The 24,382-nt window shown below is 44.2% G+C and overlaps 1 protein-coding gene across 4 annotated transcripts in view; it reads right to left on the bottom strand.

The window, feature by feature from the left end:
* RARB (retinoic acid receptor beta) overlaps positions 1-24,382 on the bottom strand; it is a gene marked incomplete at its 5' end in the record, with an annotated part of 187,494 nt that overhangs the window by 74,323 nt on the left and 88,789 nt on the right. The window contains one exon of one of the 4 annotated variants that reach the window (XM_084306862.1): positions 16,586-16,672. The exons of 1 other annotated variant lie outside the window; for it this stretch is intronic. In XM_084306862.1, coding sequence (XP_084162988.1) covers positions 16,586-16,672 — 87 coding nt within the window. Of the gene's footprint in view, positions 1-14,060; positions 14,233-16,585; positions 16,673-24,382 lie in introns of those variants that run through there. 2 more of the 4 variants (XM_084306861.1, XM_084306863.1) reach the window with 2 other exon arrangements.

The following is a 24,382-nucleotide window of genomic DNA, read 5'->3' as shown; positions in this document are numbered from 1 at the left end:
GGGTTACATTAGAATAATATCTAGAAGCTGGGCCAAGGAGCTTAAAGTCTTGAAGAACAGGTAAATTCTTCTTTAATGTGTGTTATTAATCTGCTGCCAACAGCCTGTACCCTCCAAGGCAGGACACAGCACCAATACCTCCATTTCCATGGGCAGTTTGGGGTTGACTCCAACGATGAGCTCGAACGCTATTTTTAATTGTTTTAAAAATTGCGTATTATAGGCAGCAATAAACACTTACAAATTAGTATTATACCAGCCACTGCTCTCTCCGAAGCATGGTTTCCATAAACAAGTTGAAACGCATACATCTGTAAATAATAAGTATAAGTATGCTGAATTTAATGAATAAGGGCACTAAAAGAAATTGAACAGTAGGGGTTCAGCAATTAGAGTAACTGCCCATTTTATTAAAAATGTATTGTTTCCAGCTTTCGCTTTAGACGGCTGCTATTGCTCTGCTAATTCCGAGTTTTGATTTCCTTAGAAGAGGGGGGCTCCTCTTTATTTTCCCTGACAGCCCCCTGTCACACAGTCACTCGCCTTTCTTTACAAGGCAGCAGACAATTGTTAAAGCTTATCTCATTGCTCGGGATCTCACTCCGGGGCCCTCGCTGCAGACTTTTTCTGGCGCTGTGCCGCTCGGAGGTATGTTTTTCGTTGAGTAAGGAAATCTGCTGAACCAGCAACCCCCAGCCGGCCTCCCCCAGCCCCTTTCTGGGGCTGGAGCTCACCAACCCTCCCGCAGAGCAGAGGGAAGAGCGCGTGTCCGGCTTCCCGGCGATGCCTCTGCGAAAACAGGGCCATTTGCTGAGGCTGGCAAGGCGCGGGGCTGCGAAATGGAGCCGCGCGTTTCCTCCTCCCGCCGAGGGGAAGGCAGCAAGCCGGGAGGGAAAACCTCCTACCTTCTTGGCAAGGCAGCTTCCCACACCTAGCCCGTGTCCCGGGGAGCGTCGCCCGTGCCCCCAGCATTATTGCCGGGGATCTCTGGGGCTCCCGTGCTTGTACAGATGTGTTACGTGCGTGCAGCTCACCTCCCCGCTAAGCGTTAAGGCGGCGTACGACTATTTTTAACACCCGCCTAATTGCACCCACATTGCTACACTGCTGCAGCTGTGGGGGTTTAATTAAAACAATACATTATTTCCATTTAGACATGACATAATAACAGTAAAAAAAAAAAAAAAAGCGGCTTTCATCGCTTGGGCTTATCTGCAACAAGAAGGGCAGGCAGCCCAAATCTTAACCTTCCTGACACCCTCTGCTGCGCATACGTACACGGCCTCTGAGACCAAACCAGGGCCAAACTCTCCTCTCCTCTGTCCCATCAACGTGCCAGATGAGGTGGGAGCACTCCTGGGAGCAGCACACCTCAACATCTCCCCTGCTGACACTAAGAAATCTGCGTCCACGTGGGATATTTAGAAACTGAGAACCACCAGCATCTTTGGAGGGGAGTGCAAATAAAATGCACAGTCTGTCGAGCTGCAATGCTTGCCTGAATGGAAATTCAGTATTTCTGAACTGAATACCTGCTAGATAAAACATAGTGGGGAAGGTAGCACAAAAACCTAAGACAGCACCAAATTTCTTCTTGTAAATCCACATCCTTGTCGCTGTGCTTACATAATATTTTATCTCTCTCTCTCTAGATGTTTATGGGTGCAATTTACTTCCCCCCTTGGAGCACTTGACCTGGCAAGCACCACTACACCCTTTTCTCAGTAGGTGCAGGAGGAACAGAAAGCTGGGAAGGAGCTCGGTGTCCGAGAGCAAGGCGGGGGCAAGGCTGCAGCCGTGGCTAAGAGCAGATCTCTGCCCCCTGCCTGGAGGAGCAAAGATCAGTACGAGAAGACTGGAGACAAGACGAGCACTGTGACCGGAGAGCGCATTTTCCAACACTGTTCTCTGACTCTCTACCTGCAGTGGATTTTCTTGTTAATCCCTTGGAGTGATGAATGCTCATAATTTTATCTCTCTGTCATCTGTCAGTACGATTCTCACTTGGAAGAGGAAAAAATGTGCACACACTGTACTGCAGACAATCAGATACGTGCTAGCAGTATTTCCTAGTCGCCTGGTGTTTCTTATTCACCATCTACTTTGTGTTTTTGTTTTTACCCAGCTACCCTGCTCATGATTTACAGCATTATTCCACCGTACAAACAGGGAAGATGTCAACTGCACTTTACACAGAATATGACATAAAGGAAATATTTCAGAAGAGGAAATACTCCAAAGAGCTGGGCAAGCAACATTCAGGCCTGACCTAGTAACAAATTCAACACCTGAAGTCCCAAGAAACTTAAGGCAAAGCTTATGCTTTAAAAAAGGGAAAATACTTGTTTCAAGTGAGATTCAATTCTAGAAGATCTTTGATGACTGTGGTTTAATCATTTTGCAATGTCTATAATATGATTATCCAATATAATACGTACGTATATTATATATGTTTCAGAAAACATGCAATCTTTATGGAAAAAAAAAAATAATAAAAACTTTTCTTGCCATATTTGAGAGATTAGGGCCATCACTTTCTGTAGAAATTAAGCTTATTTGTACAAATGCTTTTCAGCTGTCACAGTTGGGAGGACATGTTAGTGAGTGTAAATTCGTGCAGTGCCATCTTCCTGAATTTGCTGAAGGAGAGCTTTTGGTCTCAGCTGACACTGAACCCATTCTGAACCCACAGCAAAATATCATTGACAATACACCAAGGCTACTCAAAAAATTGAGGGCAGTGGTGAAACTGTCCATAAGACTATCTATTTCAGTACTAGTAATTCATGGAGTAGCTGCGACAAGGCAGAGCAGCTGTTTTAAGGGATTAGTAAACTGTTAGTACAGCACAGGGCTGTGAGTTAGAAATCATTCACAGTGTAAGTTTCGTGTGCTTTTTCCTCACTTCCTTTTCTCCGCCCGGATCTCGCTACACACATCTCTCCTGGAAATTCAGGGAAGTTACTGGTGCTTTTTCCACACATTAACCTACCAGATATGTCATCCAAGGAACTTACTACAACTACTACTACAAAGAGTAAGCTGTGAAGCCAAGAGACGCTCTCTGAAAAACTCCTCTCTGGCCAATTCACCCCGGGACCAAGCAGCAGGGGCGGTCGCAGCGTTGGGGCAGCCCCAGCGAGGACAGGGGCGCGTTGTGGCAAACTCCCACGTCGGGCAGGCCGAGGGGACACCCCGCTGTTCCGTGGCATCCCCGGCATTTGCAAACCAGTTTGTCTGATCACTAAGTTCTATTGTTTCCTCAGATAAGCAGGGCCCCAGTGAACAATTAAAGCTTTCAATAAATAATCTGTAAGCACATTCATTTGATTTACTGTTATTTGATACAGCAGTTAGTTTCAATGGGGCAGTTACTATTGATCACATAAAGTACTACAGACCAACATGAAACACTCCCAGAACTCCATGGATTATTACTCTTTATCTGCCACTCATCTGGCTTACTTGGAATGGTTGCAAAATTTAAAATCAATAACAACAATTAGCGTTCAGTACACTCTCAGGAATGAATCATGTGAAATATGTTTTGTTGCAAAAATGAAACGTTGGGGAGCACACCAACACCAGAGGCTCTTGCAAGCAGCAAAACTCTAAAAATCGTTTTTTTCCTGGTATTATAAAGTGCTGGGCACGGGGGGCAAAGAAAAGAAGGAATACGGGTATTGGAAACGCACCTGCAAGCATGCACACAGTTATAAAGGGCATTGGCAGGATTTTCAAAATAAGCAATTTAAGAGTACAACTTTCAACTAAGCGATGAGACAGAGGCACCAATTTTTCCCTTAGAAAATTCCATGATAAGGCCGGCAATGTCACAATCACTTGACCTCTAGAGGAGTTTGGGTTGCTAGTGGTGGCAGGGCCTGAGCCTGTGTAGCCATACGAAATGGTCTGAATCATCTTCCCCCCAGCTTTTACTGGAGAGACCATCACACACGCTCACACGCACTCGAAAAAGCTATCAAAATGTGAGAAATGAAAGCAAAATGAAATTAATAAAGCTGGAAATTGACTGTAAGTGATTTACATAGGAAAACACCTTTTAGCTTCAGATTCATATAAATTAGTCGTGAATCTAATGAAATGCATGGAAATAACAGTATTTTGAGATCTCTGCTAGAGTAATAATTCTAGATAATTAAAATGCAAAGCAATAAGAGAAATGTTTTATCATTAAACTGTAACCAGAGCTCTGTGTGAAATCATCCATTCAGAAGACTTGTTTTTCATCAATTATTTGTTATTTATCTGATGTAAATATAAGAAGGTCTAATTAAAATGTATGACTCCTTATGCAGCTTCTTGTCATTAAGACCAATGAAAGCATTCTGAAGACCATAATGAAATAATTATGTTTGCCTTTAAGAATCCTCTTCAACAACACATGGCAGTACTACACTAAATTAAAACATCAGGAACTAAATTTCTCTTGCATCTATTTCCATTTTCACTAATTATACCCCCAAGCTTTCCAATAGACCAGGCCCTAAAATTCTTTTGAAGCTGAAACAGCCTAAGGAGCAGCAGCCTTCTCAGAGTAATGGACTTTGATGAACAAACAAAGGTAATGCAGCCCTGCAAGCATTAATATTTCAAATAGAGTTATCATGTGAAAATATGTGTTTCTTTGAAAAATGGGGCAAGAGACGGCTGGTGAGGAGCCAAAGATGTGTTCCAGGGAAACTGATGCTCTGATTTAATCTGATTGAGTTGCGTCACTCCTTCCTCACCTCTTTTCGTCAGAGTGTTTGCTTGCTCTGCACAGAAATTGAGGATAGCAGAAGCACAACAAACACGGTGTTGCTGGGCAGTATCAGCGTAACATGCTGGAATTAAGCTCTGCTTTCGCGTTTTAGCGAAGGTGAAAACAGCCCCTTTGAGCAGTTGCAGTGCTCACACTGGGCTCCATTTCACAGCTATTTTCTCAATCTGCATCCAGACACACAGTTCTTCCCGACACGTAGCTCGTGCTTCATCCCCCAAGCGTTGCAGTATCTATCCAAAACACAGGGAGAGGAAAGGACTTGGATAAGGAAAAAAACAGAGAAGGATGTGAGTCAGCTCAGACTTCTCGCGATCAGCTGACAGCTTCGTTGCAGAACTTCAGAAGGATGATGCCCTGGTCTCAGAGAAGCGAATGCAGCAATGCACGTGAAACGCAGGAAGATGAGCAGCTGATGTACCTCACCCGCATCGCCTGTGACCGTGTGTGCAGCTAGGAAAGCACAACTGGAATGTGCTCTCGAGATGCAAAAAGGAAGGCTGAGCTTCGCCAGGAGGTGAGGATTTGAGGAAAGTCTATCCCTCCACTCACCCCCCTCACCAAAGATACTTAGCACAAGCATCTGAAAGGCATAGGTTTGCCTTTGCCAAGATTTGTTCTGCCTTTTGTATCTTGGTGTTCAAAGCGTGGGGTGAAAACAGAGCTATCTTTAACAAAGACAGATCTCCAGGGCTTCCCAGCCAGCCACTAAGGAGGATCTGACACACACCAAGCCAGTAATTAATAAAATTTCTTCCACAACTGAATGAAAGAAGCAAATCCAAACAACAAAGCAATGCAAAGGACTACTCTGAAAGATGGAGCGGAAAAAAAAAAAAGTCTCCTCAAGTTGGAGGTGGAGAGACAGAAGTACGAATAACTCTTTAAAAGCAAACAAACAAAACCCCCTGAGGGCCTGATCTTAACAAAAAAAAAGCTAACACGTGCATGACTTTTTTAGCCAGTCCTTCGACTCGTGCCCCAAGCCAAAAATGCAGATTGATGGATTAGTGCTAGGAAGGGAAGGTTTGTAGAGAAGATAGCATCTTCGATTAGGCGAACAGGGGCAGTTGTGCAAAAAAAACCCCAAAGAGACAAGCTGTGGGGCACGCAGGCGTCCCTCCCTGCCTGGGCTGGAGGCCACAGGGAAAGCATCCATCTTCCGATCAAACGCCGCGCTCGGGAGCGGAAAGGTTTGGGCAGGTATCACCAGATGGCACTGTTACACAGTTTTCCAAGTCCTCTTCCTTCCTGTGCGAGTGAATGTTCAGTCTTGGCAAGACAGGCAACGTTGGTCTTCCCTGGGGCTCTGCTGGTACAGGGCGAGGGCTAAAGGAGTGGGGCTGGGGAGGAGGAGAGGGGCGAGGGCAGCGCCCACGAGGCCTCGTAGGGCTGTGGGTGCCCAAACACCTCTCCGACATTGGTTTTTGTGAACAGATGACATGTCTCAAGCAACTCAGCCCCTGTTATGCCCACTTACCATGCAGGGACCTGCAAACGCTCTTCACATTGGTCACCAGCTGGCAGAGGAGAGATTTTGGGACAAGACAGGCCAACACTGCCTTGTGGGCATGGAGAGCCCCCTCTTGGATGGGCCGTGCGCTACCAGCCAGGTGGTTGAGCAGTAACAAAATGCCCTGCTCTGGAGGACCACTGGAATGGCCACCCCAGGACTACATGTTCCACCACAAACCGCATTCAGATTAAAAAAAAAAAAAAAAAAGACATGATTTAAAAGATTTTGTTTCATTTCACTGACTTTTTTTTTTTTTTTCTTTGCCCAAATGAACCATTCCTTCCAGTCTTTGTGTGTTAGGGACACAAACGGCTCTCCAGCAGTGAAGCACCCTCTGAAGGCAATCTGTGCTGGATCCAGCTGCAGCAGTTGTCTCTGGTTGGTGCAGCACCAGGCAACTCGGTCAGTCGCTCCACATGGCTCCTACATGGCTTGGAAGGACAATAATCCTTATTTTTTCTCTAAGACAAAAAGCAATGTTGGCTGTTCCTTGCGCTGAACATCCACAGCAAAACAGCTTTTACTGGTATTTCACTGAAGCAGTGGTACATAAATATGTTAAAGGCTTAGTCATACAAGCGCTCTTGTGTCTGAAACTCCTATTAAAACCAAGGGTGGAGGGCTGAGTGCATTCAAGTGCTTCAATAGATAAGGCTCTACAAGACAAAGATACACTTAATTTGTCTTTTTATTGTTTGAAGATCCTTGCTAAAAATACAATGTGCGCCTAGAGAAAAGTATTATGGTTCAGTGGAAAGAGATCCTCCAAATCATTAAATGAAACCCAGCGGTGCTAAAGAGAGGGCTTTGTTGTGAGACACTTCCCTGCTCTTTATCTTAGGGGATGCACTTACAGGGTAAGATGTAAGTCACCCAAAGTGCACGAAACGGAAATCCTTCCAAACTGTGGATGGACTTTAACACCATGTCCTCAGCGGTGAGGATCCAGAGCACTTTGAGAATTTATAAATACTCACTCAAGCTTTAACCTATTAAACCCATACATGTGTCGCCCGCGTGTATATATTTAGCTTACACAGTTTTATAATATTCGGTTTATATATGGTATAAGCAGGGGGAAGAAAAATCACCTTGTCCAAGGGGAACAGAAGGTATATTATATACGCTGTGTCTAGGATTCTTTACACAGGCTCGCTGGATTATATTTCCATCTCTCAACAAAAGTATTTGAAGAAGCTGTAAAACTCACACAGAATGCTAAAAGCAAGCGGGGTCAGTTGCACAAGGGCTGGCATTAGTGTGTTAAGTTTTCTCCTGCCTACTCCCAAATAAAGGGACAAAGAAGCCAGCATTGTGGGAATGTGTTCTGAAACCACATGATATCCTTATCAGATTGTCATGTACAACACAAGTTCTCACACGGGGACCCCATGCTGGTGAGCTGCCGTGAGCTGCCCCGTCACATGATGGAGGCTCGCCGCTCCCATTCGGATCGCTGAAATGAACTGAAGGAAGCCAGAGTTCCCCCCCCCCTCCCCAAAATAAGCAAAATGCGCAGTGAGCACAGCCCCGTTAGTTCAGCGCCGCTGGGAAAGCAAGCCAGAGCCGCTGCAAATGACGGGGGTGAGCACAAAGCAGATAAGCCAGCTATTGAAACCTACACCAGGAGGACGAGTCTGAAATTGCCTGAGAAAAAGTCTGCTCACATGCAAGGAAGAAAACAGAGCATCAGAGAAATAACAAATCAGGCAAAACACACAGAAGAAAAAAACAGGCTTGAGGTTTATACCTTGAATTCTGCAAACTTGAATTGTAAAAACTTGTGAATTCATAGAAAAAGAGTGATACGCAGTTAAAAATAAGTCCTGCTTTGTCATGCAAGTGTCTCCATTTCCACTCAGTGCTGTGAACTCTTGTCATCTAATTGCTTTTCCATGTAGCTTAGGTGAAATGGGAAAATCCTGTAAAATTTTTAATATTAAATGAAAGTTCTAAACAATATCTGGCCTTTTCAATACGTGGCCTGTTTTTAAAAGTGCTGAGGGAGCTCTCAGATGCTCAGCATTTTTGGAAACGAAGCCATGAAATGTAGATTTAGGATGCTAACTTCAGGCTACTGTTTCTGACATTCTTAACTTTTGAAACACATTTGCTCATGCAACGTCGGATTAATAAAATCCCAAACATGAGATTACTTTTAAAAAAGGCAATTTAAAATCCAGATTATTATTATTATTATTTTTTTTTTTTTGCTGGAAGTTGTTTACCGATCACAATTGAGAGGAATAGCTAAGACTACGGTGACTGAAAGGCTACAGAGAGGAGCCATTCCCACATTGGATCAGTTTGTTTGTTTTGTACCTAGAATATGGTTCTCATAAAGAGGCAGCAGCAGACGAAAGGCATTACTCGCGGTTTGCCTGCTGCAAAATCCACTTCTGCTGCCCTCCTGCCTACCCTTTTTCCTGCAGTACGGAGGAGATGATTATTCTGTTATTTTAGACTAGTTTGGAGCATTTCATGCCTTCTATTTTCGCGGTTCCATTTGGTTTGAAAGGGCTTGGATTTCAGCACCGAGTGGCATGGGTCACACTGCATGGGGACAGACTTCATGCACACGAGCAAAGGTCAAAATCAATCATAGCTTTGTATTTCCAGCCCTATTACTTTTGGCAGTTTCCCCTGCCAGAAGGGGCTAAAATATTTGCTTCCCAAAAGGAGTAAACATCAATAGGGGGCAGGAGGAGGCGCGGTGAGAAAGGAGGGGATGGGATCTCTTCCCCGCGACAGCCATTTAGCTATCTCCACGTTACGTGCAGCATTCCCGGCGAAAAGTTGAAGGATTTCACAGCGCAGCAACTTGAAAAGGACAATAGGCCTATTTAGGCAATTATATTATGCAGGCTTTGTTATTAGGCAGCCCTGCTCCGTCCCAGAAAGTCTGGATAATCAAAAGTGTCCAAGTACAGGAAGGGGAAAAGTACAACCCCACCCTCCTTCGCAGCCGCTGCCAGGATCTGTGGATCCTGAAGGGTAAAGTCTATTTACTGAAGTTCCTTGGCCATTTCAGACATCAACTGATATCCTTCCTCGCCAGGCTGGAAATGGCCTGGCCCCAGGTGGGGGGCGAGGGACGGTCCCCCCACTCACATTCATGCCAGAGCCGATCCCTACGGCCAGACAGACCTGTAAAGGCTTTTGGGGGGCAGCAGGAGCAGCAGCAGCCCTTGCCAGCACCACGTCCCCGTTCCCAAGCCCCACACAAGGCTGGTTGTGTGACCCCCAGGCCGAGCCCCCCGGCGCTGGGCTGTGGTGCGGGGGCGACGCGGGCACGCTCAGCTCTAAGTGGGGCTTTAGCCGGACGCGAGGATGAGTAACTTGGCCGTCTGAAACATTATCTCCTGCCTTTCAACCCCTTAACTTGAGCGTAACCCTCTCCGAGGCAGCGCTGCACCAGGCTAGCTTTGTTCTGACAAGTTACACCTTCCCTGCACAGACGCATTAGGCGGGCGGGGAGTCACCCAGAGACGCATCGCCTCGCCGCCGAGCTTATCCCACCCTGGCTTCACCAGCGAATGCCTCTCATCATTTCTGTCTGCGGGAGTTTTTGACAGTGGGGCACGTCCATTAAGAGTTTTCCTGCGCCAGCAGCTGAATCGGGCGTCCTAGGTGGGAGCCTACATGCGGATTCAGCCGCTCTCGCTTCAATTAATATGGAAGAAAAAATCCCCCCCCTTCAAGGTCTTGACTGAGAAAATCTGGATATCGAGGAAGATCAGGAACAAATACTTCTCATCGCATACTTCGGGGCATTAAGCCACGAGTACAAAAATTTAAATAGAGACCACGTTCCTAAGCAAATCAGTCCTAGCGACTTAGCTGTAAAGTTTATAAATGAACTTTAAAGTAAATAACCTGGTTCAAACAGATCTTGCCTTCTGGGCACTAGCAAACACACCTGCAGCAATGTGATACTTGGGAATGCAGATTACAAGCCCTTCACTTCAAAATGTTTGTTTTTAAATTCAGAAAGATGAAAGAAAATAAAGTACTGAGCTTTTTTTTTTTTTTTTTTTTTCCTCTTGAGCACAGATGTTTCTAGTATTTCCAGCGCTCGCAGGGAACAAGAACCTGACCCGAACACCGTAACAGCCTGGAATTCAGGAGTAAAACGTATGCCTTCTGGATTTTTATCTTCGCGAACTTTCTGAAAGTTAATACCTTCTAGATCCTCCCCCCCCCAGCCGAGCACTTCCCACCGAACCCAAACCCAAGCAACAACTGCAGGCTGCAGGAGTGCCCACATCACGCCACGCTCGGTTGCCACATCCACAACTTTTGCCATCATCAAATTTCTTATCTTCTAAATGTAACAAAACACAGCGGGTAGCAGACTTTTACACGGTATTATTAGCTAAAACACTACACCCTACCAAGCAAACTTACTCTGGTTCTGCGCCTTCTCACTTTAACCTGTTTAATTAACGAAGCCCAACGAAGACTTTTATTAACTGGCTTGTTTTCCAAGGCCAAAGGAAAATGGCCATTCCTCGCAGCTCAGTCCCTCTTAGGGCTTGTCCCGTTCCCACTTCCGCACCGTTCAGTTAGCTCGCATTTCACCAAAAGTTACTCTTTTTCTCTTGGTAGTCGTCGTTGCTGCACTACGAGGGTACAGAAAATTCCAGCTGACTTAAAAGTACAAATTAATCATCCTCGAGATCTTAACTGTAGTCATTTTTGTCCTCTTAAGAACTATTCTCCTCTAATTTGATTATATCGACCTGATTTTTATCTGACGAGGAAAGGAGCGAGAATTACTCGTGATTAAAAGCACAGTTGGTTCTAGTCTCAATTTTTAGTCCACGCTTTACTTTGTAAATAAATAACTTCTTTTCAAACCTGGAACAACGTAACTAATATCAGATAAAAATACAAACATGTATGAACATGATAATATATATATTTTGTATGTGCTTGTAACACGCCTTGCAATACACAGTGGCTAACGTTTGGGTTGCAGACCCATAGCAGGTTTTTCCTCCCCACAGGGGGAGGAAAAAAAATACCACACAAGTTAAGGTCATGTTTGGGTTGCATCCTACCCTCTGTTTTACTTTGCAGACCCTGGTGGACTAGAAAATTCGTGATGTGGCAGGATTGCGTTGGCTTAGTGAGCTGTAACAGGATTAACATACTGAGGATGTGCTGAAGTTGGAGACCTACAGCGCTCTGCCTCGCCCTCTGCCATGGCCAATTCTGCCGGCATCTCAGCTGAAACCTTGCTGCTGCCCGGGATCATTGCTGGGCTGTTCTGAGCCTGCACTGTTCAGGTATTATTCCCTTAACAACCATTTACCTTTTACTCCACAATCACATCTCTATCAAAGCAATATTTCTCAGGCCTAGAGCAATGGCTGCAGGTGTACTGCTTTTATGGCAGAGTCAAAAATAAAACAATAAACTAGATAAAAAAAAAAAATATATCTATTACACGTCTATCAATTTCAAAATTTGGCTATGATTACATTTCATTTAATCGCAGAGTTCTTCATAAAAAGGGGGAAACACTTGAGTTTGAATTAAACATTGTTGTCTTTGTATTTGTAAGCACTGGAGCAACCTTTAAACCATCAAGAGCTTTCTGTACCACAAAAGTTCTGTTTTTTGATGTTATTTGCAGGCGATACAACATAAAATCTTACATTTTTTTCCGAATTTGAGTATTTTATAATCCGTGTACATACATTCATCCACACTCATAAAGTGCTTACACTTTCTCCAAAATTAAAAACACAACTTGCTCTACACATCAAACAGAACTCTTCATTTAGACCAACTAAATTGCTTTTCCATATTTTTATATACCATTAAATTTCAGAGCTTAAATTACAGCCACCGTATTGTAATTCAGGTTTCGGCCTGATTTTACATTCCCATGCAGTGAAGATTAATCCCATTGCTTACAAAGTTATGGGGCCGGATTCCTGAATGCATTTTCCTTGTATTTTTTTATTTACTTTAGTTAATACGAGTTTCTTTGACTAGCTAAACTTTGCTGTTATCAACACTTGTCTCTTATCACAGGCCCTAAACAAATGACATATTTACCACTCATTCCATTCTGATAAGGGTAATCCTGTGTTTAACTTCTCCAAGAACAAACACCATATATTTTGTTTTTAAGAATCATGCTCCTAGTTATTAACAAAATAGAAGTGAATGAAGAGAACATTTTGAAACCAGAAGTTATTTAAAGACTATTTTGCAAATGACAGCTTTTTATCATCGCTTATTCCTCCTACTTCAGGAAAGTTTATTTAATTCTAAGTTTCCACAATATCCCCGCCAAAGTTATACGAAAGTTTAAACCATAGGAGGAAAGCACATTTTTAGTGAAACATCTGTTTGTTCCCCCTCCCACTGCAGCTCTCCCATAGCTAGTAACATTATTTGGAAGAAAGAGCTTTGTTTCCTATCTCGTTTGAAGCACTTTGAGAACGGCGTGGAGAAAATAAACATCCCATGCTGAACCTCGCAGTCTAATTTTAATTGTAAAGACATCAAAATATTTGCAGCGTTGTAGGCTGGTAGGCATTGATTTTTACGATTCTGTTTTCCTTGCTCAGCCCACACAAATGTCATAGGCTGACTGAAAACTTTTGAGAAGAGAGAAAAACAACACTACTTCACCAACCATTTTTTAAATTTATTTTTCACTCCCACTCACTTTCTCGAGATAAACTACATTGAAGGGAGAACTATTCTAATTACTAAGCAACTTTTTAAACACAGTGCATAACAAAAAATTCAAACAATTATGCAGTTAATGGTGTACTGAAGTGCCCGAGAGCATACTAAAAACATTTTGATAGATAGCCAAGTCATTTATCTAAATCACCGTCAGAGCAGTGAAGCATCCTGCGAGCTTTTATGCAGAGTAAAAGGTGATGCTTTCTGGCACTTCTTGTCGTTTCTCAAAGTTGGAATTGTGGTGTTAAAATTCTGCCATTGTTTGCCACCTATGCATTTCAGCACAAAATCAAGACCCTCTAACAGAATGATACGTTTTCAGAAGTGTCCTGCCACTAACTCTTCTTCCCCTGCTGCCAGTGTAACCCTGCCTGAATCTCAAGGTATAGAAATAATTGATGGTTAAACTCAAAGGGTGTTCACAGTAAGTAGTTTTCTAGCAAAACAGCAACTACTTAGAGCAACAAAGTGAAGAAGAAAGGTGGCAGGAAGGTCAGTACAAAGAAATATTGCCTTTTCTTAGGAAACTTAAAACTCCTGCTTGATTTTTGGACTGGCACCTACCCACTGCAATTCAACGTCTTTGTAAGAACTGCACAGAGCAGCATTTTAATTGCTTGGCTGCCCTGCTAAAATGCACTTCAAGACAACAAGCATCCAGATTATCAAACGTGGTGCAAAATTAGATTACGGAGGCAAAGAAAAAAAAAAAAACAACAACGACTACAGAGATGTTACGTAAATTCGTCCTTCACTGGTTGGAGTTTTACAAGTGCTGTATTATATTGTAATTTTGTGTGTTCCTGCTTGGCTTCCCAACTAGTTCTAAGGATCAATATGCGACATATGAAGGGATAAACAGTAAGCTCGGTGCTTCTTTCCTTTTTCCTTCCTTGCCAGAGAAGAAAAAAAAACGCTTGCAAACCACATTCTGCACAAAAGTCCCCCCACCCCTCCTCACCCCTGCAGTTAATTACAAGTATTTTTTTTTTAAATACATGCAAATAATCATAATTGCTTTAAAGTGGAAAAATAACAGTTGGGACCTACATTGAGCACTGTGCCGGTGTTGCCACTCTGTTTGTGCCAATCCACTGAAGCATGCTTTGAGAGCCTTCTCCTGGAGCATGCAGGAAGACGGACTCGCAGTGTAGAAATCCAGCATCTGAGCAGGGCTCACTGCTAGAACATCCATACAGTCAAACATGATTCCCCCTGCACAGAATGCCTGCAAAAGTGCTTTCCTCTAGGTGTGGAGGAAAATGGCACATAAAAGTACACCCAACTCCATCAAACTCTGCCCCTTTTTTGGCACGTAGGCTGTTGGTCTTTTTCCCAGACCAGAATCATGAATTATGACAGACAACACAGCTAAAAGCCTGTAATTGATCCAAATGATCATTTACCATTTTCCAGGCTGCCCAGCCAATCCAGCAAGATGGGGGGAAGCGAGCCGCATTCCAAGTTTTAGCTCCGAGCAATCTCCCCCAAAATTTCTTTAGAACCAGTCCCGCTCCTCAGGCGCTCGCCGGCTGCGTGCCGCTCCTCGTGCCGCGCGGACGGCCCGAGTCCCGGGGACGAAACCGCTCCGGTAGGACCTCTGGATCCCCCTCAGCCATGAATAGATCCTTCTGCCTCTGAACAGCTCACTTCCTACTACTTGTGTCACGCAGAATGAAAGATTGAATTGCCTAATATATGCGAGTGAACTTTCTGTGAACCCTTCCCAGGCTGCTAACCTTCAAATGACCCAGGCGTCTGACATCACCAGCTCCCAGGATTCTCACACGGCTTAAAAACTCCCAGCAGCCCGGCAGCCAGCAGCCAGCGGGCGGCCGGGGCGAGCTGCAGCCCTCCCCGGGTCGCCCCGCTCTGCTCCGCCGGGGCCGGCTGCGAGCGGGCACGGATGAAAAAATAAAATTTAAATCATCATAATTAAAAAAAAAAAAAAAAAAGATAAAATTAAAACCAGGAGGGAATAGAAACGGGGCCCTGTGCTGGTCGGGAAGCTGTTTGCACAGCGCTGTTTTGAGGTGGTTGCAGGGAGCAGAGGGGTTGCAGGTTTTGGCTCCGTTCGCTGCAACTTGTGAGCCCCCTCCCCGCTTCCCTTCTCCCCCCGCCACATTCCTCGGCTCCCCGGGGAGGCCATGAGCCGCACCGCAGACACCGACACCAGCTCTGCCCCGGCTGCTGGGGGCACCGCTCCTCCCTGCCGCCCACAGCACTGATGGCTGGCACCAGCCCTGTGCCTGGCAGCGACCCTGTGGGCCCATCCCTGCTGTGTGTGTGTGAGGCAGGGGGGCATCCAGCTCCCCATCGCTCCTCACCACCCCTTTTGCCACCCTAAAGCACACAGAGGTGTGTTATGGCTGTGGAGGAGCTGGGCCATGCTGCCCAGTGCTCCCACATTTCCCTGCTGAGCTGGATCCCTGCCCCGTGCCCATAGAGGTCCTGGGGCAGCAAGAGCAGAGCCTGGCCTAGGGCACAAGGGAGCCCCGCAGCCCCCTCCTCGCCCTGCCCCGCTGCTGCTCCCTGGGCCGGTCCCAGTCCCGCCTGTTTCTGATTAGCAGAGAGGGGCAGGGCTGGCTCCAGGGGCTGTATCAGCTTTCATGGGGCTAATGAGCCCCAGCTCCCTGTGGGGTGAGAGGGGAGAAAGGCAACGGGCAGCTTTGTGGGGGCTGGACACACTCGGAGCTCATCCTGTGGCCCCAAAATGGTGGCTGCCCCCAGGCAGGGGACCCGGCTGCCCCTTGTGCCCAGGAGCTGCCACCTCCTCCCCCGCCGCCATTTTGAGAGCATTTGGGGCTGCTCCCACCTCTCCTCATGGCCGGCGGCACACCCCAAAACCCACCCAGCAGCACTGCTGGCAGCCCTCCCGTGTGGCCCCGTGAGGGGAACGGGACGCAAGGCCTTGCTGGGTTGCTGGCCGGGATGCCCCACACCCCTGGTGCCAGGGCTGCCCTCAGCCAACGTGGTGTGCTCCCCTCGCTGCTGGCCCACCCTTTGTGCCTGGCCTACCCTTTGTGTCTGGCCTGAGCAAAGCTCTGGCTTTTTTTTTTTTTCTGTAAATAACAACCTCCTGCAAAGTCCTGCTTGCAGAGAGGCTCCACCGAGCGCTTATCGCTACACGCACTTTAAAAATGAAAAATAACATTGATGAGCCTGGAAACGCTCCCTCTGCCCTGCTGGAAAGTACATGAGCTAAATGACCACATGCGTGCTTTTACTTTAAGCAAATGAGCCAAGCCTCTGGCAGAGCCAGCACTCAGCTCTGACGAGCCCAGAGTGAGGTTTCCAGAGGCACAAAGGAGCCCGGCCTCCAGGAGAGGCCAGCGCTTCCCTCCCTTCTCTGCCTTGCAGCCGTCCCTCCCTTTTCCCCTCCAGTCACTTGTGTGGCTTCGCAGCACTTCTGAAAATCGAAAAAAATAGCTCAGGTTAGGAAGCTGAAAAATGAAACACTCCATTACTGCGCGTTTTCTAAAACCCCAAGATCAGAGTCCGGCTGAGCAGGGGACACAGAGCAAGGAAAAGGCACACAATTGAGGACTGTAAAGAAATACTGGAGAGAGATTCACTCTTGGACCTGTGCAACCAGTTTAATGGATGTGATGTCCTCTCTCTACAAAAAGTCCTTTGATGATCTGAAAGCTCTGTGACAATGCCTGTAAATTGCATTAACAAAACTTCTCACAAAGGTTCAAGAATATTAAAAAGAAAAAAAGAAAACCCATGCACACTTGCTCCCTTGAAACTGATACATCCATATTGCAGACAAGAAGCCAGCAAAAAGACCTGCTGTAATCTGAAAGCAAATCTGCCTGAAAAGATAAAAACAAAAGCTTTTCTTAACACTTTTTCCCCCTCAGACAGGAGCACTCTAGCTGTCCCTGCAGCAGGCAGTGTCTTTTTCCATATTCCCTCTATGTAGAAGACAGACAAAGCTGAAGTTTAACACTTTTTAAGGACTTTCTAAGTTCGTCAGGGTGTCCTCCCCCATGCTGGAAGTCCTCAAGCTAATGAAGTCCCTGACACTCTGTAATCTGAAAATTATGCTCAGCACATGTTTATCCAAAAAGTCACCCTTTAGGGAAGGCTTGTTTAAACATTTTCAGCCCAGCAAGCAGAATTCTCCATAGCATAAAGGCAAGTGGAAAAGTGGTTAATTTTGTTGTTAAAATCTCAGCTGCCTATGTTGCTGCAATTTGGTTTGTTTTGAGTAACAAAGCTAAATTAGAAAGCAGCGTTTTCTAACCAGATGATACAGCATGCACGAGAAGTTCGGAATATGCAATGCGTCATCATAAAAATAATTGGAAGGGATCATACAAAACACAGTATGTTTTGTCAGTCTCCAACTTAGGGAGAAAATAGCGTTTTGTGCAGACCAGGGCTCTTGGAACAGCCTAAGCTTATGCCAAGAAAAACATATTGCCCATGTGAGTTAAAATAAATAAAATCATACAAACAGAAATGCAGTTCTGTTTATTCCATTACCAGCCCTATAAAACCATATTTAAAAATAAAAGCTGCCCGTTGTGCCTCAAAACGGAGACTGGCAACTTCTGAAAGTAAATGTCAGGAAGTCATGCTTAACTGCATACGAATTGAAAAAGATTGCTTTTTCACACTGTATCTAAATGAGCCAGGTAGCTCATCATGTTTTATTACGAATAATAGTTGTGCTAATGCTTATACTTATTACTAAAACCACATGTAATTAACGAATTCTTCAAATAGTCTAATGGTTTGCTCACATACTATTTCTACAATACAGTAATTTATGTATCTCATAATTCACTCTGAAATGGCGTGATGCTTGTTTTTCTTGAACAGGGTATCAGGAAAAGCTACACTCATAAAACAGTGGATATTTTCTAATTTAGATCAGGACTAAGCATAACTATTGTGATAACTGATAGCCCCCTCATTCAAATGTAATGAAACTTTAAGTAATGCCACATATTTTAAATGTCTGCCCAGCTCATACAGAGGTGCAAGTAGGAAACAACCCTCCAGTATCTTCCACTTTATCCATGCAAAGAAATTTTGATTTTACATCACCACTTTGATCTGTTTTCTCTCAGACTGCAATGGCAGAAACTTTACAATAAACATATTCTAAGCCACAAGTGAAATAAAAAAGCAAAAGTTCAAGTCAGAAATCTATTTCCTTTGGTGTTACTGTATATTTGTCAGTGTGACATAGCACATTTGAAACCCATAATCATAAAACAAAAATTTACAGCCAAGGTTTAGGGTCTACATCTGTTTCTCTGGTTTTTGTACTGCAATTACCCACTGGACAATTCCGCAAGAAGCACTATGAATCATGCACTGCTCACGTTTGTGCTGGTCACTTTTTCGTCGGTACAGGAGTCTGAGGAGTCCGTAATGTGCTCCACCAAGAGAGAGAGTTAACTAGAATTAGGATTAGTGCACTAGGCTCTCTAAATAAAAATGACTTTACTGCGAGCAACGCGGTGCTCCTGGAGCATTACAGGCGTATTTATAGCATGGAAAAATTAAGAAGTACATGCAAAAATTCTCTAAAACGAAATACCTCAGGGGAGGCATACTTTTTTTTTTTTGCATGCATGCATTTTACTATTAATCAAACGTAGCACTCTCTTGAAACAGTTTTGACAGCAGAGTAAATGGTTACTAGTGAATGATGTGTGTGTTTAAGCAGTGAAAGCAGAGACAAAGTGATGTTTTCTTCTACTCCCTAGGCAAGAGCTGACACTAAGCTTGCTGCCTCAGCTTTGATACTCACAGATTCCTTTGTGTCAGTTGCTGGGAGAATCACTGGCAGTTCACTAACCCTGCCTCACACACAGGGGCTTTGATTTTTACCTCTTCATTGAGAATAGATGTTAATATGAAACAGTGCTTGTCTGCCTTGGCGCTTCTTTTTTTTTTTTTTTCCCCTCCAACTGGTGATACGGGGTTTCAAATCCAAGAATCTGAATCACCATAACACTACACGTATTTTTTTAGCATTGTAGCAAGTTTTCCCCATATCTCAAGCACAAGAATGATGTTAAAACATTGTGGGGAAGAAAATCACTGGACACAGTGATGGTTGCATATTTAAAACTCCAAGGTAGTTCTGATGAAATGGAGATCAATCCTGAGCAAGAATGGCCCCCAAGAAAATAAAAACAGTAAAATTACTGGCACAAAAATGACACGCATGGCATGAATGACCACGAAGTACAGTGAAATTAAGTCAAGAGTTTTCTTGTGACTGCTGTATGCTACTATGCGCAACGCACAATGACTGAAACAGGAATTTGCACGTAACAGGAAGAATTACTTCAGGCCTGAAATGTAACAGCAATTGGCGAAAAAAGTATTCAGAGCAGAACAATATTTGATTTTAGATGGGAAAAGCAGAGTTAGTCAGCTCCAGAACCTGGGCATGCAACAAGCCTGCAAGTCACTTGAAGTGATAAAAAAGGCTTTTTGTCTGTTGTAATTGGTGGGTATGTATTTGTAGAGATGCCTTTATAGCTGATTGCTTAACTTAAAGGCAATGAAAAGAATTCATCTCCACAATCTGGAGCATGCTGCCATGTTTCTCAAAATCCACTCTGCGTTTTACATTCCCTTGGCCCCAAGCCAGGGAAAGAGAACTGCCCTGGCTGATAAAACTGGAAGGGTATCTGGTTCAGCAGCCCATTTCTAAGACTGACTGCTACTAGATCTTCCTAAGGAAAATGCAGGAATCCCCAGGGACTGGCAAAGTGAAACTCACCCACAGGTTCCCAAATAGCCTCTTCTCTAGCAGTGAGTCACGTCAGCATTAGAGCATGAGATTTAATATCCTTTCCAAATTTGTTTTTAGTAGTAACCCTGACGTTGTAGATATTCATGTATACCCAAGATCTTTTTTGGATCCTGATAAATTTGTAGCTCCGTGTCACAAAAAGGAGATAGAAAGTTATTCAGCCTGAGAAAGACGGATGAATATTAAAAAAAAAAAAAAAAAGACATACAAGAAACCACAACACCATAAAACTTATCCATGCTGTGAGTAGAGGAAAACATAGTCAAAGCTGCACCTCTGAGGCCCAAAAGGCTGGCTGCTGCCAGTTCCAGAAAGGCTGGCAAACAAGCAATGACATCATCAGCCTAAAGCCTGGATGACATGTATTTCTGAAAGATTAAAAAAAATAATAATAATAAAAAAAAGGTATTATTACATTTACAATTGGCTGCATACTGAATAGCCTTCACTTGCTGTTTGGGAGATCCTGCAAACACTATGCTAAATGGTTGCCAGTAAAAGAAGGGGGAAAAAAAAAAGTTCTGTTTCATTTTGCTTTCTTTTTAAATGACCAGAAACTGTTGTTTCAAGGTTTAGCCAAGAAAGAGATTTTTACTGCTAGCTTATAAATCCCTCAGAACAGAGAGTTATAATGGAAATGCTGAGGTAACTACGGTGCCATGCATGGCACTGACACATTGCATTATATAATCCGGGGAGAATGAGGGCTGGGAGATCTATAAACTGTAAGTAGAAGCAAGAGGTAAGAAAGAGCAGAAGAGCAAGTAGAAATATTGAATGTTAAACTGCAGAGAATACTTCTAACAATAAAGTTTCCTGTACGCTGCATATGTTCGTAGTTGGCTGAAGGCAAAAGAGCACAGAGCTCTTTTAAAAATAACAACAGAGATTCCAAAAGGCTATTTAACTGCTTTGTTTCTGCCCTTTTCAAGAGGAAAAAAAAAATCAAAAGTTACCTAACAGAAGGGTAATATCTCCCGTTGTTCTGATATCCTGAAAGGCACCTCACAGCGTGCACGTAAATGAAGTCAGAAAGCACCGAGTAAGCAGAGCTCCCAACACAGACATCTTGCAACCCCAGCTGGAACCAGGAGCAGAACAGAAACTGGGACAACAGCATTTCTAGGATTTCACCGATGGCATCTTAAACTCTTAGGGAAAAATTAGCCCTAGTGACTTTCTTCCAAGAAAAGGCCAAAGTTACTGAGAATAAACTAGCACTACGGTTCAGTGCAGGCCTATATCCTGACAGACTGAGCCTTACATAAGCCCTGCTTTGAAAATCTAAGGCAGACTTAAGCAGCATTTAGGGCTTGTGCTCAAGCACTGCTGCAGACAACCTATACAGGATGATCCCAGAAGCCTGCAAATAGCAGCAATGCACCTGCACAGAGCTCTGGTCACATAAAACCTGATGGAGAATCAATGGACTGGATTATGCCACAAGTGTAAGCCAGAACAGACCGGCAGCTTGGCAGCCTGGTGCACGTATTCATGACAATTCAACTCCTGCCCAGCTAGTTGCCCATCAAGCTTACATCAAACTCTGAAAGAACAATCCAACGTCCTACCCGTGGGTATCTCAAACAGCAGAGGAGTGTTGGAAAATGTGCTGGCATATCTACCTAGCTAGCAGAGGTAAGGACAGTGAAGGAAATGTGGTGGTACAGCCTGAAAGTCCCGTGTAATTATGGTCATTATGCAAACACCTCTACCCTGCTTCTTGCTCTAAGGCACTTCAAAATTGTACCTCTGTTTTATGGTGGAGATGTACATCCTATGTGGGCACAGGCTGGAGAACAGCACACGTGCATTTTTGCTGCAAGTGATGGAGAGTTACCCAGAAACAAACAAACAAGAAAACAATTTGCCAATTTGTCACTGCTATTTTCTTTTGCGGAATATGTGCCAGCAATACTGCATGAATTAACTGAGGGCACGCATCCTCTTAGGATGTTATCACTTTAACTATATTGATGTAGCCTGAAAAGTAAACTTTGCTAGTAGGGTCAGTTTTACAAGCACACAGGTTATCTTAAGGGAACTATTGCTGAGCAGGTAAGGGATTCAGTATATCCCCTTTATGCTACAGTAACAGTGTCCCCGACTAGGCTGTTGCAGGTACAACTCTTTCAAAAGAGGAAAGATCACTTCCTTACCCTCAGTTATTACACTGATGTAACATGCAGACATAGATGGGATCTCAACAGACTGGAAAAATCAGGCTGGGCTTGACTCCAGCATTCAGTACAAGCAATGGCAGCATAAACGATGCCTGGTCTAAAACGCTGGAAAGATGTTTTCTGGTTTTCAAACTATATTAGCATACACCAATCAAGTTGCTCTTGGGTGCATTCCTCAAGTTCTACTTGGTCTCTGCAATTTCAATCCATAAAGCAGAATCTGCATGGTCTCAACCTGCTTGATTAAGATAGTCCCATGCTGGTTAAAGAGAATCCTCAAATTCCCATGCTGTTGGCCTAAAAGATACCCACAGTGAGGCACAGAAGAGACTGGATGCCCACTCGTATTATGGCCATGATCACTCAGGGAATCATGGCTGGCAACTTATTTTTTTGAAGGAGGACGCTGGGGACTGAGAGGAATAAACAAAGTCGGGGTGGAACTGGAGATTGTGGTGGTCATCAGCATATTGCCCCAACCATTGTGCAGTATCATGTTTTTTTTTTCCCCTTTTGGGACCACGTGTAGGGGAGGATGTGCAAGGTGGTCTTAAAGAACATAATGCAGCACATAAGGCTTGACAGATCTACAAAGCTATCAAATCTGCTTTGTGTAAGACAGACCAAAACCCTTCATTTTGATATCTTCAGCCTTCTTCTGGCTGAACAATTCTCCATACAACTTGCCGTCACACTAAAAACAAAAATGTTCCTTTTAATCCATCTACATTTTTTGGGCAAACCTCCTAAGAAGCAGGCTTTGCATTCACAGTATGTTATCTTCCATGTATTCTTATCAGCTGTAGGCTATCGGAAGAACAAACTTCGCCTGTCTTGATACGGAGACCTACAAAGAAGATTGTGTAGAAGGAACCTCTTTCCCTCCCAAGGATAGCTCCAAGATTCAGCCCTTGCTGCATCCATCCTTTCTGTCTTCAGCATGGAGTATCCTAAAGGATACACCAGAAGAGAGTTACAGCTCAACTTCTTCAAGGAACTATCAAGACGAATAGATGGGGAAATAAGCCTCAGCCCACAGGATGTTTAATATCACGAATGAGGCATATGCGTGCTCCCAATTCTGACAAACGCTGGAATTCTCCTTAAAATTGCGACATCATGTTATCTTCGACAAGATCCTAAATGCCAAGCTAGTGAATATGTGCCATTTAAAGACTTCAGGAAGTTAAAGTTCCACCTACTGGGTACCTAAATTTGTCTGAAACGTGTTAATTTGTTTTTTCTAGAACAGACTCGCTAAGAGTACAGACGCAGACCATTGATACTTGAGCCTATTCTGCCGGCTGAACAATGCTGGAACATGATGTCAACCGGAGGCAGGTCTGCCTGAGCCTGTAAGAAAGGCTAAGAGCTTTGCCAACACAAGTTATCAGGCAGAAACTCGCTGGAAAAAATGAGGCACAAAGATCCAAGCGAAGTGTAAAACATATTGAGGATGCAGTGACATGTTGACAAATACCACTCCACTCCTTTGCTTCCTATCAGAGCCCAGCAGTTGAAGCAGAGATTCCTAAGCAGTGTTTTTACAGGCCAGGCTTAGTCTCCCCCTCATCTTATCAGCAGCCTTCAAAGGGACTTTAGGTGGATCTCCTCCAGGAAAAAAGGAAAAACAACAAAAAAACTCAGAAGTGCCACCTCTTCCATACAAATACATTGGCACAATCACTGAGGCTTTCCTTAAGCCGGGAGACTTTGAGAAAACACACCTGGCTCTTCTAAGGGAGAAAATAAAGAACTCATGCTTCAGCCCTCAAGCCTTGAGTGGACTTAAGAAGAGGAATAGCTAAACAGAGAGTCTAGTCAGGACACAGTGAAAATCAATACCGGCTTCTTGAAATATCTCGGGCAGGAAGGAAGCTGAAGGTTCACATGTTCAGCCGCTCTTTCTGCACAAGCAAATGTGCTGAAGGCAGAGTACACAGGTGAGGACATAAAGGTAGGAGAAGGCTTTCCTGAGGATCGAAAGCAGAGTTCTTTTGGAAACACCATCTTTTAAAAGTTTTCTAGTTTTGGTGCAAGACAGATCTTTCCACACACTGCTCAAAGTTGTCAAAAAGTAACATTTTCAGGGATAAATGTATGCCATTGCACTGTTATTTTCTGACTTTGGTGTGGAATACAATTATTTAAGACTCTGCAGGAGAGTATGAAAGGAGCTGGAGTGTAATTCTAGTTCAGAAAACCTCCAATAACTGACAACACGTAAGAAACACAAGATAGATGCTTTGTATTGTCGGTCTGAGCCTCATTGGCTGGAAACCCTGACTCTCGCAGCAGGACTCAGTTACATAGCAACTCCTGAGGGCAGATTAACCCTTTCCCAGTAAATGTATTTTGACATGATTCAAAACACCTTTTCCTCCCCCTGCTGTAAAATA

Source organism: Netta rufina (genome assembly GCF_964035555.1).
Source record: "Netta rufina genome assembly, chromosome: 2".
Taxonomy (NCBI): domain Eukaryota; kingdom Metazoa; phylum Chordata; class Aves; order Anseriformes; family Anatidae; genus Netta; species Netta rufina.
The sequence above is the reverse complement of the archived record's forward strand: the minus strand, read 5'-3'. Positions and strand labels throughout refer to the sequence as shown.